This window comes from Buteo buteo, chromosome 4, assembly GCF_964188355.1.
Source record: "Buteo buteo chromosome 4, bButBut1.hap1.1, whole genome shotgun sequence".
NCBI classification, from domain to species: domain Eukaryota; kingdom Metazoa; phylum Chordata; class Aves; order Accipitriformes; family Accipitridae; genus Buteo; species Buteo buteo.
The window spans coordinates 67,189,412-67,207,599 of NC_134174.1; the positions used below are offsets into that span (position 1 = coordinate 67,189,412).

The window sequence follows — 18,188 nt, forward strand, 5'->3', positions numbered from 1 at the left end:
AGAGGCACAGCCTTTCATGCAAACCCTTTTAGGATTTTTTTTTCTGAAAATAAAGGGAAGCACTGATACCTCATTTTAGATTTCTCCTTCACAACATACTTTCTAAAAAAACATTGTGAAATGACAAAATTCTTCAAAAAAGCATGAATTGCTGCTGGCTTTTTCTGTTTTGTCCTAATGCAGCACCTTGGATGTAATTCCCCTCTTAACTTCAGGCTGCTGCTCCATTTTCGGTGACTTCTTGGAAATAAAAAATTCCTTTCTTCACTGTGATTACTAGAAATATGGGGGCTGGTGGACGGATAACGAACAGGAGAGCTCAGAATTAAACTCAGTAAAAGGAATTGCCTTAACAAAGGCAACAGTTGCCCATCAGATTACAAGTATCATTTCAGGGTTTCTGATGGAAAATGTAAGTGGACTATGAAGCAGCTCAAGCAAAACAATAGGGATATTTCAGTGAATTAAATATAGACACAAACAGGCACCATCAAGAAAGCATTTCTGGACAGATGATGTCTTCCTCAGAAGAGAGTTTCACCATGCAAACAATTAAAGAGATAAATTTTAACAGGGAAGTAGAGCCCTGTGAGAAGAAAGAAAATATTTTGAATGCTGTATAATCTTGTGTAAGGATATAGGCTTCCTGAGCTGTTACTAAGCAAGTGTTTGGGGAATTGGCTCATTGCTTCAGAAAAATATGCCAGGCTACGGGAAGGTGTGTGCATTAAGTCTCATTGCGATTCCTGGGGAGAAGGCAAAAACATTTGCTGCTGTGAAATACTGCATTAAATCAGAAGTGTTGTATGTTATCATTGCCCTATTACTCTTTAGGAGGTAGTGGGGAAAATGTAGCAATCCCAAGGTCTGCTGCTCAGTAACAACATGTATTGCTTTACTGTCTCACTGGTTTTGTCCCTGTGCAGATCAGCCCGCTAAGACCACAGAGACCAAAAAGCCAAGTCATAAACGTCATTTCAAGTGAAAGACGTTTCTCCGTCTCCCCATCACCTCCCAGCTCCCAAGTGACACCACCCCCAATAACTCCACGGACAAAACTTTCTTTCAGCATACAGTCCAGTAAGTCTTTAATTTTTAATTGCATTTTATTTTCTTAGAATATTTTATGCAAAATAACTGCTGGTGGGGAGATGTCTTTCCTGAGCATTACATTACGCCTTGGTTTGAGTTCTTTGAGTTAGTCCTACTGCCATCACCATGGGATTGCTTGCGGGAACAAGAACTTGCCTCTTAAGGTCATGCTCCTTGCCTTTGCCAGCAAAATTATTTCAACATTTTACAAAAGCAAGCAAAATTGTTGCATTGAGAAAGTTTCTTTTCAAGTAATCATTAACAATTACTTAGGTATAGAGTAACTGTCAAAAATTAGTGTTGTACTTGATTCTGTATTGGATTTAGGGTGTTTTGGAGCATAAAGGCTGAAAAAATAATCTGTTCATGTAATTATACCTTAAAAGAACTTTCATTTGCTACATAGTGAGTACAAGCCAGAAGGAGGGGAAAAAAGTCAGTCTTTTTGATGTATTTGTTGTTTGACATTGGCATCTATCACTCAGTTTTTCTGTAAAATAGCATCTGTTTGCTTCCATCTTCAGGAAACCCTATTGCAAAACTGGTTATAATACAACACCTATTTCTTTTACAGTGCTATTTTCCAAAACCTGTTATTCAGAGTTTTCAGTTGCTAGCATGTGACAAGGAAAAAAAAAAAAAATCTTTTTGATACATGTACCCAAATGCTAGTACAATAGTCAAGACTTCAATGTTAGTAAAGAGGAGAATAGATCAGTTTTAAGAAAAAAATCTTGTTCTATCAAGGTCACTGTTTTATTTACTTTTTTTGACACTTAAAACCTTTTGCCTTAAATAGGGAGTGTTTTGGAAAGTTCTTGTTGCCGATTGCAGATACATGTCCTGTGAGCAAGAATGTGTTTATTCTACAAATCTATAGCAACAGAATTGTCTTCCAAAAGGCATGTGGCATGTTTTAATGATTTGAAATTGTTGGCTGCAAACACGTGGAAGAGGGATAAGGAAGTGCAAATGAAGGCGGCATTTCCTTTGCATAGTCAGACACCCAAAACAAGTATTTTGATAACGGTGAACCCTCTCCTTTCTTTACAGTTTTGGTAGCTGGAAACTACCAGTATGCTAACAACTTGAAATACAGAGAAGTAGAGTATATATACTTCTGCAAAAGATAGTCTTTGCATTGGATTATTTCTTCCTGTGTACGTTTTATTAAAACTAACTTGATCTCTTTTTTTAAAAAGTATCTGAATCTGTCATGTATTTCTGAGAATATTTATGTCTATGTGCTGGAGATTTATGGGTGTTATGTAAAATAGGTTTAGCTTATTGCAAAATCCATGGGACTTGTCCATAATCATTTGAGAAATTGTAGTGGTAAAAATTTTTAGGAATTCCAAGGATAAAGCAGTTATTTCAGTGCACAAATTGGCTAAAAGCAGTTAATGGGTTGCTAAGCAATCCTGCTTGCTTGTTAGCTGGCAGTTTAGGAGAATGGAGTGTAAAATTTGATCATCAGGTTAAGATGAAAAAAAAAAAGTCACCTAACTGATCTCTCACCAGCTCAAAGATACTCTCAGTGGCACGTGTCCAGTAAGAAATAAATATTCAGAGCATACTAGTCTGATGAAACACCTTGAATAATGATAGCAAACCAGAAATGATAAGTAATTATTTGTGTAGTGACTGAGTTAGTGAGGTATAGTTCAGCTGAATTGAGCAGGAGAAAATTAATAGATCTGGAGCAAATAGATCTTCTTGACACACGACTGAAAATTACTGAAGTTTGTGTTCGATACCTGTTTCTGCAGTAGGGTAGATGACTCCAGGATTTCATTAAACTGAGTGAGAGATTAGCTAGTCAGGGCAAATGATTTTTTTCATTATAGAATATTGTTGTTCTACTAAACAGTTTTCCAGACTGAATGCAAATATGTTGTTAATGTATATTATGAACTATTCATGTGGATGGAAATACTCTGTCCACTTTTACAGGGAATTATTGCTGTTGGTGAAGGTGCAATGTACAGGCTGTAGGAACACAGTGGGGGCTGCAGAAAATTAGAGCAGTAACAGGAGCTGGGGAACATAGGGGAAGGGACAGAAGCAGAGCAGGACACGATTGCACAGACAGTTGGTGACCATCCAGGTTGTCCAGGGTATTGCAGATGTTAAAGTAGAGTTGCCTCCACACCTTGTTTCCTCTGCAGCTCTCGTAAAAACATTGCTTACCTGCCTTTCCATGGATCTTCCAAATGTCAACCTTAAAGAAACAAAGGGTTTGTGTAACTCCTAACAAAACTTGTCTTGCCATCTCCTGGGTAGCACCTATTAGTCTACATGTTAGTCTACATTAGTCTAGATGAAGTTAGTAGATACTGCAATATCATGTAAGATACAAAGGTGAAGTGTTCAGGGCAGTTAAATTCGCTTTATCTTTGGGTAATAGTGTATTATACTCATTTTCAGTTTCCACCTAAGGAATGTACAGTGAAACCTAAAAACGTGGCTTGTTTACAGTAAATGCCGAAAGAAGTTTTTCCTTTCTGAAGCAGGATTCAAGGTTCTGCTAAAGTTCTAGCTAAAGCTACAACTCTAAAGAAAACGCCCTTTTCCAAACATCTCCCAGTATTATCCTAAACTGCATGGAATAAGCGAACACATAGGTAGATAGATAGACAGACAGACAGATAGATAGGTAGATAGGTAGTTGTGGATGAGACATGCAAGATGTATGTCAGGGAGCTGTTCTGTGAGGTTTACGGTGTCAAAGGCCTATGATCTTTAGGTGTACGGTATGGCTGGGGATTCCTATCAAATGAACAGGGAAGTCCATTCACAGCATCAATATTTAGTTCCAAATGCGTAGCGTTGTTTTCCAGTTACATGTTTAATGGCATGAGCTTAGAAGAAATAGATTCTGATGGAGATATTTAAAGGAAAATATTCAAATGTTTGGGGAATGGACAAATCCTATATGTGTAGAAAAGGAAGGATGAAAAACAGGAGCAATGGAGAAAGCCATGAGAAATTCAGGTCCTGGAGGACAAACAACACTTTTCAGTCTGATGTAGAAGCCATTGAAAGTTTGAAGTCCCAGGATGGAAAATATTCTTCTTCCTGGCATAGTTGAAAGTTCAAGTGAAAGGATGAAGAGTAAAAGTACAGTTTTCAGTGACAAATAAATACAGCCACGTTACAGTTAAATGTGTAAGTGAGAGGCCATTTTAGAGAACAATAAAAGGATACTTTATGCAAGATATTGATAGGAACCTTGCAATAAAAATATCTGCATAAACAAGTTCTCCACTTGTTTCACAAATCACCCCAGTAAAATAAAATAACCCTTTTTCATTTCCTAAATGAAAACATTTCCCTAATTTGTCAAAAATAAATTAAGTTTCTTATCTCGTAGAGCTCACAGTGGGTTTCGCCTGTGTTAAAATGACTGAATTACCCTGAAATACACCGTGGGTGGATTTCTACACAAAAACCTATGTATCACTCAGGCCTCAATAAACTTTATTGTCCCTCAGGCTATTAGCCTTTACAGCACGTACCTGCTAGGATTTATCTGCTAAGAAGAGGGAACTTTCTACCCAGCAAACAGTAATAATAAATGTTTTGTACTTTCTCTTGCGTGATTTTATTTACTCAACAACTAATGACTGCTCATTTATTATAGTTACCTGGAGTTTGAAAGTTTTTGAGAGAGATGTAGTTAATTATAGGCTTTCATTTGTCCATTTTATTAACAAGAAGCTTTTATTTTACTGGGGGAAAGTAAATAGAGCTTAGCTCAATTATATTTTCTTAGTGCACTTACCAAAACTTCTCTTGTGTATTAATGTACAAGGTGAAAATGCAGACCTTACAGCTGAGAAAATTATATTTGCTAAGCTATGAATATTTTGGCATGAAATCTGAAGTAAAAATTATTTTCTATTAAAAAGAGGGGATCGTTCAAGTATTTTGAGCATATCCTAAAAATTAGCCCAATGTGACTCCACAGTGCATACTTCCTGTCGATGCGGGGGTTGGTTCATTTGTTCTACTTTCCTCTAAAATCCCTCATTAGATGAGCTACAGATAATTATAGAGGCAGTGAAGAGCAGACAAAGATATCGCATGTGCAGCATTATCGCAGAATCAATGTCGTAAGAATTGGCGCAGTCTGGATCTTTGGATTCAATTCAGTTATTGAAATTGTTAACTCGGTGTTGATTTTTCCAGATCTGGAGCTGAATGGTATGTCCAGCTCCGACATCCCTGACATTCCTCCTCCTCTGCCTCTCAAAGGAAGCATGGCTGATTATGGGAACCTCATGGAAAGTCAAGACTTGATCAGCCCGACCACTTCCCCCCCTGCCCATCAAAGGGTGAGTCCCGCAGAGGATGGTTATTTTCTGCAATTTTCTTTGCTTTTGTACCTCGAACAATCCACAGCGAGATGTAATCCTGCTTGTGGACATGTCAGCAGATCCAGAGATTTCTGGAGTTGCAAACAAGTGTCTGGAGTGTGAGGGAACAGCATTGCTCACGGGGACCGACCTGAAGGGAGGTTGGATTCATTCTGGAGGAGAAGACTAAGCAAAATGTTGTTAGCTGTGTTGGTAAGGGAGCTTTAACCGACAGGATATAGTCCCAGCAGCAAATTAGATTTAATAGCCTTTCAGTCCTGTCTCAGGAAAGGAAATAAAACACGTACCTGACATCTTTCTTTTCTGGAGCTATGTTCTGTCTACATTCAATCACCGCTTGTTTCCTAGAGGCAAACACACATGCCCCCTTTGAGGGAAGGAGCTCAGAAACACTCTTCATCTTCAACTGGGTTTTCAGCTTCCTGAAGAAAATGCACTTTTTCAACTTTGTTCCCTGTATCCTGGAAGCTTTTAAAAATAATTTGGTCCTCTTCTTTAAAGCAGCACTTTTGAGAAGGGCTATTTATTTTCTTTTTGAAGAAAAAAATGTGTTTAAATAGGTGTGGTGGGTTGACCCTGGCTGCCTGGACGCCAGGTGCCCACCAAAGCCGCTCTGTCACTGCCCTCCTCAGCTGGACAGGGGAGAGAAAATAGAATGAAAGGCTCGTGGGTCGAGATAAGGACAGGGAGAGATCACTTACCGATTACCATCACAAGCAAAACAGACTCAACTTGGGGGAAAATTAATTTAATTTATTACCAATTGACCAGAGTAGGGTAATGAGAAATAAAAAACAAATCTTAAAACACCTTTGCCCCATACCTCCCTTCTTCCCAGCTCAACTCCACTCCCAAATTCTCTCCCTCCTCCCCACCAGCAGCGCAGGGGGACAGGGAATGGGGGTTGGGGTCAGTTCATCACACGTTGTCTCTGCTGCTCCTTCCTCCTCAGGGGGAGGACTCCTCACTCTTCCTCTGCTCCACCGTGGGGTCTCTCCCACAGGAGACAGTCCTCCATGAACTGCTCCAGTGTGGGTCCCTCCCCTGGGCTGCAGTCCTTCAGGCACAGCCTGCTCCAGCGTGGGCTCCTCTCCCCAGTTGCACAGGTTTTTTTCCCCCTTCTTAAATCTGTTCTCCCAGAGGAGTTGCCCCCATCGCTGATGGGCTCGGCCTTGGCCAGCGGCGGGTCCGTCTCGGAGCTGGCTGGCATCAGCTCTGTCGGACATGGGGGAAACTTCCAGCAGCTTCTCACAACCCCCCCGCTACCAAAACCTTGCCACGCAAACCCAATACAAGAGGTTTTCTTTTCTTTGACTTTGAAATGTATAACTTTGGCCAAGCTGTTATTTTGTGGAAAAAATCTCAGTGCTAATGACTCTTCTTTGTTTGCAGAGGTACATTCCAGGATTTCTCTGAAGTTCATCATTCAGATGAAATTCTGTTGAGTAATTTGCTTTTCAGTAAATTTCATGGTTAGAGAAAGCATTTCTAATCTCAGCGGGGAAAGTCAGGCAAGAATTTAGTTTTAAGTCTGGGAATAATTTTTTTCAACAGAGACTATCACAGTGCACAACAGTACACAAGTCCAGCTTTTTCCATGCTTGAAATTGTAACTGTGCTGTTGCAGGAATTTAGTATTTTCAGGCTAAATGGGGAGAAAAAAAAAAACAGGAGTAACTTCAGGAATGTCAATAATGTTATTCAAAACACCATGTTTTACTCATTATATACATATATTGAAAAATTCTCTATTCCCATCCTCTCTTCCATAGTTCTTCCCCATGACTGGATGGTTTTAGTAAATATTTTCACTAAATTCTTTTGCAAACCCTTTGCCTCTAATTTCCATCAAAGTATACTAAGCTCTTACCCATTTCGCTGGCTTCTCTCTCAGGGGCCAGCTCTCGCTTGACCTGAATACAGACCTCTACGTGGAAAATTACAGAATGTACAGGAGGGCTGCCAGGAGTTTTGTCTGAGGAATCCATCTTCATGAAGAAATCTGAGAAATTCAAATTAGGAGTTCAAGAAATTTGAAACCTTCCTGTATGAGTAGTAAATTCATTTTGTATGATATACTGTAAGTTGTAGGTCATGGTAGTAGCCCAGGATTGCTAATGTGAGTTCAATTTTTAGGTAAAAAGCATTAAACAATGAGATGATAAAACACATGGTGAGAAATAAAATCCCAATAGCCGGGTTCCATTTCCCTTCCTTGCGAGGCTGTTTGAAGGGGTTTCCACTCAGTGGAGAAAAGGTAGATATTTACTGTACTACTTGCAAACGCCATCATGCTGTGACGGTTGGAGCCCAAACCTGAAGACGAGTCAGGTTCCAGCCTTGGTCTCGTTGCTGTTGAAGGTGTGACCTTGTGCAGCTCCTGTACCTGTCATGAGCAGGGTTTACGCATCATTAAATGGAGCTTCATAAAAATAGTAGCAGTATGCTCTCTCAGTTTTTTGCAAAGTTTTATTCAGGTCTTGATATTTTTTCTCTTTATAGTCTTCACTGCTCAGACTCCTTTATTTTTTTTTTTAATATATTTTGTAATTGTAGAAGTGGACCCCATTGTCTAACATCTAGTGTTGAAGGGCCTCAGGATTTAAGCAAACCTTAGAAATGCAATCAAATATAGGCTATACTTCTTTAGCTAGCTGTCCAAAATTTTCTTCAGCAGCTGTATTTTTATAAACTTTCCAAGATGAGGGAATATATTTTCAAAGTCTGGAAGATGGTTCTAAAGCAGATTTGTCACAAAGCCACATATATTAGTCTTAGAATTAATTTTAGGAAAAGCTTCTAGTCTTACAACAATCACTCTGTGCATTTGTTTCATCAGGCTTGTAGGAAGGAAGCTTTTAAAGGACATAAAGAAAATGAGTAGTGCTGGGCATGAAAGATCAGATGGGTAAATTCTTATTACTGCCGTGATTAAATCCCACTCCACAGTTTTTAATGCCTTGTGTTTCATGGGTCAAGTAGCTACATACTTCATAACTTTATAATTCTCTGCCTAGTAAACTGATCATCTTTTAAATTACACAGGCTTTGTATCAGTGAAGAAAAATCAGTAAAAAATATTATAGATAAGGTAGCTTTTAAACTGGAAGTATCTCCTTGTATGAGAAATTATTACATTGTTCACTCTGGTTGTCTTGCAGTCAGTTACGAAAACGAAAAAAAAGTGCTGTAGTGAACTGAAAAGCATGCAGTGATAAATGCATCAAATACTTCAAATCAGACTGCAGGCAATAGTGTCATTTAGTGTCTGAGATGGTAATCTTAGATTATTTGGAGTCCACTGTTAACTTGGTCTACCTTAAGTCTTTTATCCAAGCGATCATCTAATTATAATTTTCTGATTGTCCTCTTATTCGTTGTTAACTGTGAGACCCTTACATATATTTTCTTGCACTGTATGATTTGTTCTGCTAAAAATGTTCTTAATAATATATGGGAACATAAAAAAAGAAGTCTACGACTCCTGCAAGGATTATTATTACATCAAGGGATTCCTTTAGGCACTTCTCATTCTTTATGGGTTCATCCATACCCTTGCATACAAATCAACTGCCTGCTTAGTATTCACAGCGAGAAGGGAAACTCAAAGAAAATAGACAAAGGAGTACTTACATTTATAATATCGGCTATAACATTTACTAAGCATCAGATAATGGTTTGGATGAGAACATCTCGATCAATCAGTCCAGCACAGAGAGAGAACTTGGCAAGGAAGGACAGCAAAGGCTGAAGCAGTGCGTGATGTGAGGACCGGGACAACGGCGCTTATTTTGACTCTCTGGGACCCTGTTGGACAAGGAGCACTCCAACTGGTTGTGCGGATATAATGGAAGTGTTTCCACAGAAGGAAAAATCCAGGGGATTTTTGATGTGTTGCGATGCGTATACTGCAGCGCTGATCATTATCTCTTAGGTTAGCAAAAAATGACCCGAAAGGCTTCAGCAAATGTGCCGTCCTCATGTGGACAGAGGGAAAGAGTTGAGGCTAGAAACCCAGCTGAAACTACGGGGGCAGCAGGTAATTAGGGAGCGTTACTTCAGGCTTTGCGGTTTTTCCTCCTCTGATGTTATTTCTCGAAAGAGCAGGGGCTGCTGGGGAAGCCTCGGAGCATCGTGGTGTCACCTGCCTGGGTCCTTGCCGCTGATTTGGTGGCCCAAGGCTTGCCGCCGGCTCGCTTACCGTGGCAGCGGGAGGGCTGTCATTAGGAGCTTTATCCTGTGGAAAAAGTGATATCGGACAAAGTGCGTTATTAATCCGTTATGTTAAATTAGAAAGTTGACTTTGTGGACTGTATTTGCTCACAAACGGAAATATATGTCTGCTCTTCTGATACTCCAGATTTTTGAGAAACAGGCTCTCTGTCCCAAAGCTTTCCATGATGCATAGGAGCATATAATGTGCCCAAAAGAAAAAAAAAAAATTAAGATTTGTTATTTACCATCTGATCATCACTTTTGCCTGCTGGAGATGGGAAGCGTTACAAGCCCTTCCTCCACTGCAAAGTCTCCGCCACCTCTCGCCTCCGCTGGGGTTTGGTGGGTTAAGTTCTTGCCGAGCAAAGAGTTTCTAAAAAGCTCACAGTCACTTTTTAATAAGTCTCAAAATCAATGGACTGCCACTGCTTATTACAGGATTTTGAGTGAAAAATGTGTTCTTCTGCTGTCTGCCCGGAGACACAGAGCTCGCGATGTGTCCCTGAGCAGCACCCTTGATTTTGTTTCGGAAGGGGCCGCGTCGCTGCCCTCAGCGCTTGGCGGGTTTTGCTCTGGCCAGTTGGTAATACATTTGTTTATCACTCTCGCAGGGTCTGGGCCGTCGGTAAGAAATACAGTTTCAGTCTGGAGTCTAAACCCAATTCTGAGGGTATTGCTCATAACTCTTGAGATCTGTTTATGTACAGACCAGAGCAGAAAAACAGGGCTTTTGAAAATCGAGTTAGCCGGTACGGTCCGAAATACTAATAGCCTCCACACGCGGAAATGTGGTTCAACAGAGGGAAAAACGCATTAGCCGTGCTTGAACACAGCTGGCATGCACCAGGAGCAAAGTCTTGCCCGTGTGAGGGGTGCAGACCTCTCTTGCCCGTTTTGAGGGACTTTTCAGGTTGCCCGTGGAGGGGATGCTTAGCACACGGCGGGTGGGAGCACACAAAGCGCACCTCTGCAGAAAGACTCTTAAAATTACTTTCTCCTATCTAAGTGCACTCCGGCAAGGGCAGCTAATGGCTGTGATACACAGTCAAATGAAACTCTAATACGTGAAGCATGACAACAGAGTTTAAACAGTCATTTTACATCGGTTACCTGCGGTATTTTCCACATAACTTTGCTCCCTGGGTCAAACAGCCAATTAGCTTAAACTGTCTATAATTTCGTTCAAATTAGTGGAGTTGGGTTGATTTTCTCCGCTGGAGCATTATCGTTCTTCCAGAATGGGAGTGTTACTCCGCCAAGACCTCACATTATGTGTTATTTTTCATTGCAGATATTAAATAAGCAAGTTGCTGCTTGTCAGGCAACTCAGCTCCATGCTAAAAACAACGGTGTGAGCAAGAAGGAGCAAATCAGACCTCAATATTTGATAGCATTTACACAGTCCTGTGCAGTTGATAGGCTACTTACATCTCATTTCTACTGCTTCTGACCTAATTAGATCTGCTAATCCTTCAAATTAAAGTGCTTTCGATTGGATCTCCATAGCTTGTCATATTGATGACCATTTAATTTCAAAGACAAATAGTTACACAGGAAGAAATCTCTTACAGTGTCACAAGGACCGGGTTTGGGTATCAAATTGTGTTTGATCTTTTTGTTGTTGTTTTTTTTAATAGTATTTTCTGGTTAAGAAAACCCAACATTCTCGTATTGTATTTTGCTTCTTCACAGAGTAGAAAAAAATGCACTTTTTCATCTCTTTAATGGATTTTTACTGCATCCTGAACATGTATACTGTAGTGTAGTTTATATCTGTAAGAGAATGGAGACAAATGTTTTTAAACCTGGTTCTTTTCTGTATCAGGAAAAAACAAACAAATGGGAGCAATTTCATGTTTGAAGCAGAAGGAACAGATTGCTTCTGTGTTGCAGATGTGCCTTTTACATAAGGTTTCTGCTTCCCCTGAGGTACCCGTGAGTCAAGGATTCTGCCCAAAATAGGTTTGAATGTGAACCAGCAGTCTCTATCATTTTGTCAAAAAGTAAAAGCATGCTTCAAGATTTGGCGGGTTCACAATTAACCACTGACATATAAACATGAACTCTGCAAAGCAGTTCTTAATTAAATGTAAAATCAAGGGAAATTTTCGTATTTCAAAGTTTCTAAGGGGAAGCGTAGCAAAAATTAACTTCATAAGCCTAATACTGATTTTCTGAGTATGATATTAAAGGGAGGGAGAAAGTGTGCTTGAATTTCTTCCTGTGCTGGAATAAAAGGGAGCGTGTATTGGCCCTGGGAGCGATGGCTAGATTTGGAGTTGCACCAGTTCCATATTGACACGTTTTGTCGTGCTAATTTCTCAGTACTGTTGCCCCGACGAGCATTACACGTCCTACTTAATATATTCATTGGTAGCTTATTATATAAATGAACATGTACTAAATTTATCTGACTTTCTAATGGAAATTGTAAATTCAATTATAATAATTATCTACCTATCTCTGTTATGTCTTCCTGCCTAATTTGCTTGCAGAATCTAAGCTCTGGTAGGTTTTGTGCTTGTTATTTATAGCATATATATTTCTCATTGTATTTGCATTGTATCTGTTCTTCAGAAGCAGGTTTTCAGGGATAATTTGATTGTTCTCTGATCAATATGAAGGGCTCATTTGTTTGAGAAATGCCTTTGATCTAATTGAATTAAGAATTATTGCCAATACACTGTTATTTAAATTCAAAATGTATTTTCACAAATGGTGCTATGAGCAGAGTTAGTTTTTTCTAGTGATAAATATGAAGTTAAAGATATCATCTGAGAGCAAAGCACTGAGGAAATTTTTATGTTTTGTAATGTATTTTAGAGGGGCACCTGGTTTATTTAGTTGGGAAATTAATGTCATCTCCTTGAGGAGTTCTTGGTGTTGTCTGCTGATGTTCTGCAGACCACCAGCATTTCCCACAGTTTGCCCAGAGCCCCTGCCCGGATACATGACTGTCACTAAGCAGTTTCTCAAAGATTTTGAAATCTGCAGATCACAACTGAATGTGAGAAGCTAAATAACGTTGGCAATCCAGTTCTTATTCAGGTGCCTTAGTCGGAATTCAGGAGCTAACTGAACGTACCAGGTTAAGTAAATTATTGGTCAGATAGAGGAATTATTTAATGGTTCTGACTTAATACTTAAGAGACAGATCATCAGTGGCACTTTAATTAAAAAAAACAAGAACAAAACAAACAAACCTTCAGTTTTGCATTTAGTAAAGTAAAATTCTTTTTTAATCTGCTTTTCATTTTAGTCTGTTGACTTGGGTTTCTGACTCGGAGATCATTGTGTCCCACTGTAAGTCAGGAATAAACAGTACAGGGCTTTGAGCCTGCTCTGGAAAATGAATCCCGCTTGCTCAGCAGGGTTTTTCCTGAAGTGTGCGTTTCAAGCAGCAGTGCCCTTTCGAGACTCAAACCTTTTAATAACCTGGTTGTTTCTTCAAAAGGGCTTGGATAAACTTTAACCAGACTGTGAACGTGAAAGTCTTCATCACCAAACGTGTTCAGTGCTGTCCTCATCGGTGGGCAGGGGAATGCGGCTTTCCAGAGGGGCAGCCCCTTCGTCTTGGTCCAGAAGTTCTCATTCGGTAGCAGATGAAAACCAACTGCTAACTCAGACAGCATTTGGTAGCCAAGGAGGAAGGGGAGGGCACGCACGTCGCTGCGTTGGTGGTGCTGCTGGAGAGGCTGGCGAAATGGAGAGCGGGGGGTCTTCGCCGCGGCAAAAGGGAGAGATGAGCTCAGGGCACGGCGTGCCTGACGATCGTTTGTGATCCCCGTTCATTTGCCATGGGGGAGAGCCGGGAGGAAGGAGGAAAGCTGTAAAACAGGTTGGGAAGTGTTTCTTGCCAGGTGGGATACAGGAAAAATATTCCAGCAAAAATCCAGCCTTCCTGGCTCTGCCAGTATGCAGTCTCACCTTCCTATTTAGTCTATGATTAGTAAAACTATCTGGTAAAAGCTCCAGATTTATAACTTCATGCTGTCTTAAAACCTGCTTTGAAGAGGGCATTCAGTTACCTTAAAGATACTTTTTTCCTTCTACTCTTACACATCTCTGAAAACTCCCAGTCGCTAGATTGCAGGAGTGTTAGGAGGCTCTCCGGGCTTCTTCTGCCTCGCGGCGGAGGAAAGGCTGAAATGTCCTGGCACCCCCTGAGCCGCTCTTCTTTTTGGATAGCAGCTTTGGGTAGCTTTTAAACAAACGGGCTTCTTTCATACACGCTTTCACATGGGTTATCAGTTGCTTGTATACCAGTTTCTTACTGTGATTAAGAAATCATCCGTTATATTGTCCAAGACATTGATAAAAGTTGGAATACGAGTATCAAGGTTGCAAGTGCAACACACGCAGTGTAACGCTAAGGCACTTCAGATGTTTGAACCGTTCTTGTAGCAATGATTAAGGAAATTTGGCAGAGTTGGTGTGTGTTGTCACGTTTTAAGTGTTATCACGTGGAGCCAGCAGTTTAGTGTGGGGTGGGTAAGGTGGGATGGATACAGTGAGACACAAACAAGTGGAAATGAAAAAGCATCATTATGCTTGGAGGAAAATAAAAGGCGGTGGCTGGCTGAGCGGGGGGAGAATCTTAGGGAAAAACAAAACCAAAGCAGCATTTATGAGCTGTGACACTGCGGTACAGCCTCAGTGCAGTGATGGGAAAACTGTAATGGCTGCATAGCCAAAATGCTGTAGAAAACCTGACTGCAAAGTGTATGAGCAAATTCCAGTGTTCTCAAGCTCGCTCTGAAACAGATTTTATCATATATATATGATTGAACATTATGAAAAAAAGTCTTAATTTCCATAATGACTTTTTTAATTTGTCCAATTAGCGGGTGAATCTAACGGAGGGTGCTCTTGTTCTGTTGTATGATATATGAAGTGATTTAAAATATGTATATTTGAACAGTCTGGATTTCTGTTTTGAGTACTTTAATTATAACTGAATGTGTAATAGTAAATTGCAAGTTACTTATCTCTTTAAATGGTTTTCTTTTTTTTTTTTTAATTATTTGTGTTCTAAGTGTGCAAAATACAAAAATAATGGAAAAGCAATGAAGCTGTTGCTTCAACTTGGCTTTTAAGCTCTGTAGTGCATAGAGGCTGAGGGCAATCGATACAGACCAAGAAATCAATATCCTATCATGATATAAAGTGGGGAATTATAAACTTCTCCAGTGCTTTCAAAAGATTTTTCCTGAAATATGGAGCTAATTAATCATGAACCCTTGAGAGATTTTTTTTTTCATTGTCAAAAGTAAAAGTTATATTTTAAGCTAATAGCCAAGAGCATCCAGTATTCATAGTAGCAAATTCTGCAGAGGAGCTTTCAGGAGTCAGAGGGCTCCAGACTTACCTGCTGTCTCTCGCAGTCATATATGAAACAGCAGATGTTTCAAAAATCCATTCGTTGCTAACACAGTCTGTCAAAATTGGTTTCTTCCAGCACCTGCCACCTCCGCTCCCCAGCAAGACCCCCCCGCCTCCACCTCCAAAGACAACTCGGAAGCAGACGTCTGTTGACTCTGGGATTGTCCAGTGAAGAAGGAAGCGGTTTTTTCCAAAGATAAAGTTGTAACAATTCATTTCCCTAAGTATTTTATGGTATATAATGTTTACCTCATTCAGGCGTGCAGTATCTAACATTTAGTGCAATGACTCTAACTCCGTAAGAAATCCATTTCTAGCCGTGTGTCGGAAACAACACTACATCACCCCTCTTTCTGGGGTTATTCCCTCCCATAACTTGAAAGAAATCTGGATTTCTACTTGAGACTGGGAGGTGTTCATCAACTGACAGTACCCTCTTCCTAAACCTTCTCCCTGCTTCTTCTGAATAACTTCAGGCACTTAGGTAGCTATGGAGTTTAAAATGAGCTGAGTATTCTGTACCTAATCTCAGTGCGTATAGGAATCGATGACAATATTCACAATGAATTCAGTGCACGTTGGAGGAGGCTTCACAGTAAGGAGAAGCCGCCGTAGGATTTCCCCAAATAACGGTTCTGCCCAGGGCTAAAAATCAGACAGAGCTTATTTGTGAAATGTGCCTTCTCTTTAATTGTTCTGTGTTACAAACAAACTGATTGCCAATGGGCTTTGTAAAATTAGTCGTTGGTGATGAGTCATTTCCATTTTCATTCAGTTGGCCGTTCCTCTGGGTGTCGATCAGTGGGTAAAGCAAGGAAGCCTTTTAGCTGCTGACGGGCACGAGCGTATAGGAAAAAAAAACAGAGTAGGCAGATAGGAGACTCCCGGCCGTTCTGGACCTAGCAGTTGAGTACAGGAATGGGAAGAGCTTTTTCTTTTCTTCTTTAATGTGTAATATTTCATATGGATTAGGATGAACTGAACGGAATCACTTTGTCCTTGTGCCATCATTCTGTACAGCGTTTGTATATATGATGGTTTTTAGAATGTTTTAATTTTTATGGTGCCTGCTTTTCATGTAATAATGAATTAATGTACCTGCAAAGAATGCCTTGCGTATTTTTAATTTCCTAATTGCTGAAAGTGTAAAAAAAAAAAAAGCAATTTTTTTTCCAGATATTAGGCTCTGAGAAATCTTGGACAATGATGGAATGGGGTGTTGGGAGGGAGGAAGGAAACTAACTTTATATTCTAGCGTTTTTTATTGTCATCACACTTACGTTTTTTACTATCTACAGTCTTTTTACTCTTACGGTAGATTGTTTTTAAATATACCACTGACTCAAAAAATAAAATATTATTTTAAAAACGCGTCTAAGAAAATGAATACATTTCCTTGGTATTTTTGATTCTCACTGCAGAATTTTGGGAGCTCTTGCACTCTGGGCTACATATACACTTACTGTGTTTATTTCTGAACAATTTTGAGGGAGGCCATGATAAAGCTGAAGTTTTTTCATCGTACTGGTATGCTTCTTCCTGCATGTATGTAGTACTGAGATAAAACACACGTCGTTGTATGCTGTCAATATTCATAATGATAGCTTACTTTATAAGTTCTCTCTTGCTGAACAATTCAGGAAACGGATGAGATTTAGGTGATATTTTCTACCTCAAGTAGCTGCTATATGATGCAAGTAGCCGGCAGAAGCATGACTTACACAGCAGTAAAACAATAATGTTCTTACAAAGGCAGAAAGATTGCCCTTCTCATAAAAAGAGGCTCAAACGGTCAATTATGTATTCTCATAATTCTGCCTTAAACCATCATGTCACTTTGGATCATACGAACACACTTTTTCTTGCAATGTGAGATAACATCAGCTACCAGAGTGTCTCAGAATTTGTTAGATATTGTCCTGCAGTTCCCTATTTGTTTTGTTACTGGTATAATCTCTGAGAGGGAGAAGCTGGGAACGATTCTTAGCTACAGTCAATCAGATATTCTTTCCGTAGACAGTCAATACTGTATTACAACTTTAATTCTATAAGTCCTTCATTTAATTGAAAATTGCTTTAGAGACTGCTCTTGTTACTGTGCAGGAGATTGCGCTGGGATGCTGGTGAATTTTCCTCTTTTCTGTTCCATTTACTTTGTAAAGGATAGGAAGAGGCTTTCACATGGGCCTCTAACTGGATGCTTGTAAATTGTATTTCTGATAATGTGTTTGTTTTCACACGTCCTTAGCAAATTCCTGTGCTCATGCAAGTGTTATAATTTGGCCCCGCAACACTCCTCAAATAAGAGCTGCACTTTCAAATTGGCCTTGCAGTACAAACTCTAAATCTCATCTGTGCGTATGTTTACAAATATGCAGCCTGAGACTGGGAATAGAAAATCAGACTCTCAGATTCACTTTCAGACCCAAATTGTCACCATTTTTACAATCTAACAGCTTCTAGGCTGTAACTCGTATAAAACCCAGCCAGAACGAATCATTACCCTCCTCAAAGTGTTGTAAAAACACACTTCAGCAAATCCAGAAACTAATTCGGTTACAGTCTCTAAGCAGTGAACAATCCTGCGAAGGCTGTTATTTTTCCTACGGTGCGCTCGCTTCCTTTGTACTCCAGTGGCGTTGTATCAGAGCATCCCAATGCCATCTGAATTTCTTGTGACGTTGTTTGCAACAAAGCTGAGCCATTGCGGGAGAGCTTGATACGAGCCAATACAGAAAAAGAAGGTTATTTAACCAAAGTGTTATCACTCACACTTACTCTGTCATGCTGACGTCCTCACAAGGGTAGAGGGACACGTGCCCGAGGAATGGGTCCAGGGTTGCTTGTGTTCACATAGAGGACAAGAGGTGCCTGCTGTGAAGTCCGCGTCCCGTCTCCTGCGTTATTCAGGGGTTGGTGAACATGTGCTGGTTGTTGGATGTGCCCTTGGTTCCCTTTGGGAGTTGGCAGTGATTCTGATCTTGTGTCTCTTTGTCCTACTTCTGTGGGAATTCAGTAGGCAGCACTCGATGTGGTCGATGTCTGTTGTCTCCCCGCCTGGTGAGGATGCCGTACAGTTCCAGTTCTGCTCTTCATCTTCCCACCATCATCCCGTAATGG

At 40.1% G+C, this 18,188-nt stretch overlaps 1 protein-coding gene across 2 annotated transcripts in view; it reads left to right on the forward strand.

Moving 5' to 3' along the window:
* Window positions 1-16,437, forward strand: part of DOCK1 (dedicator of cytokinesis 1) — a 312,956-nt gene extending 296,519 nt beyond the window's left edge. For both annotated transcript variants that reach the window (XM_075026608.1, XM_075026609.1), the window contains exons 50-52: window positions 927-1,080; window positions 5,284-5,429; window positions 15,145-16,437. In XM_075026608.1, coding sequence (XP_074882709.1) covers window positions 927-1,080; window positions 5,284-5,429; window positions 15,145-15,240 — 396 coding nt within the window. In that variant the 3' untranslated portion in view covers window positions 15,241-16,437. The remainder of the gene's footprint in view (window positions 1-926; window positions 1,081-5,283; window positions 5,430-15,144) is intronic.
* The last annotated feature ends 1,751 nt before the right edge of the window (window positions 16,438-18,188 follow it).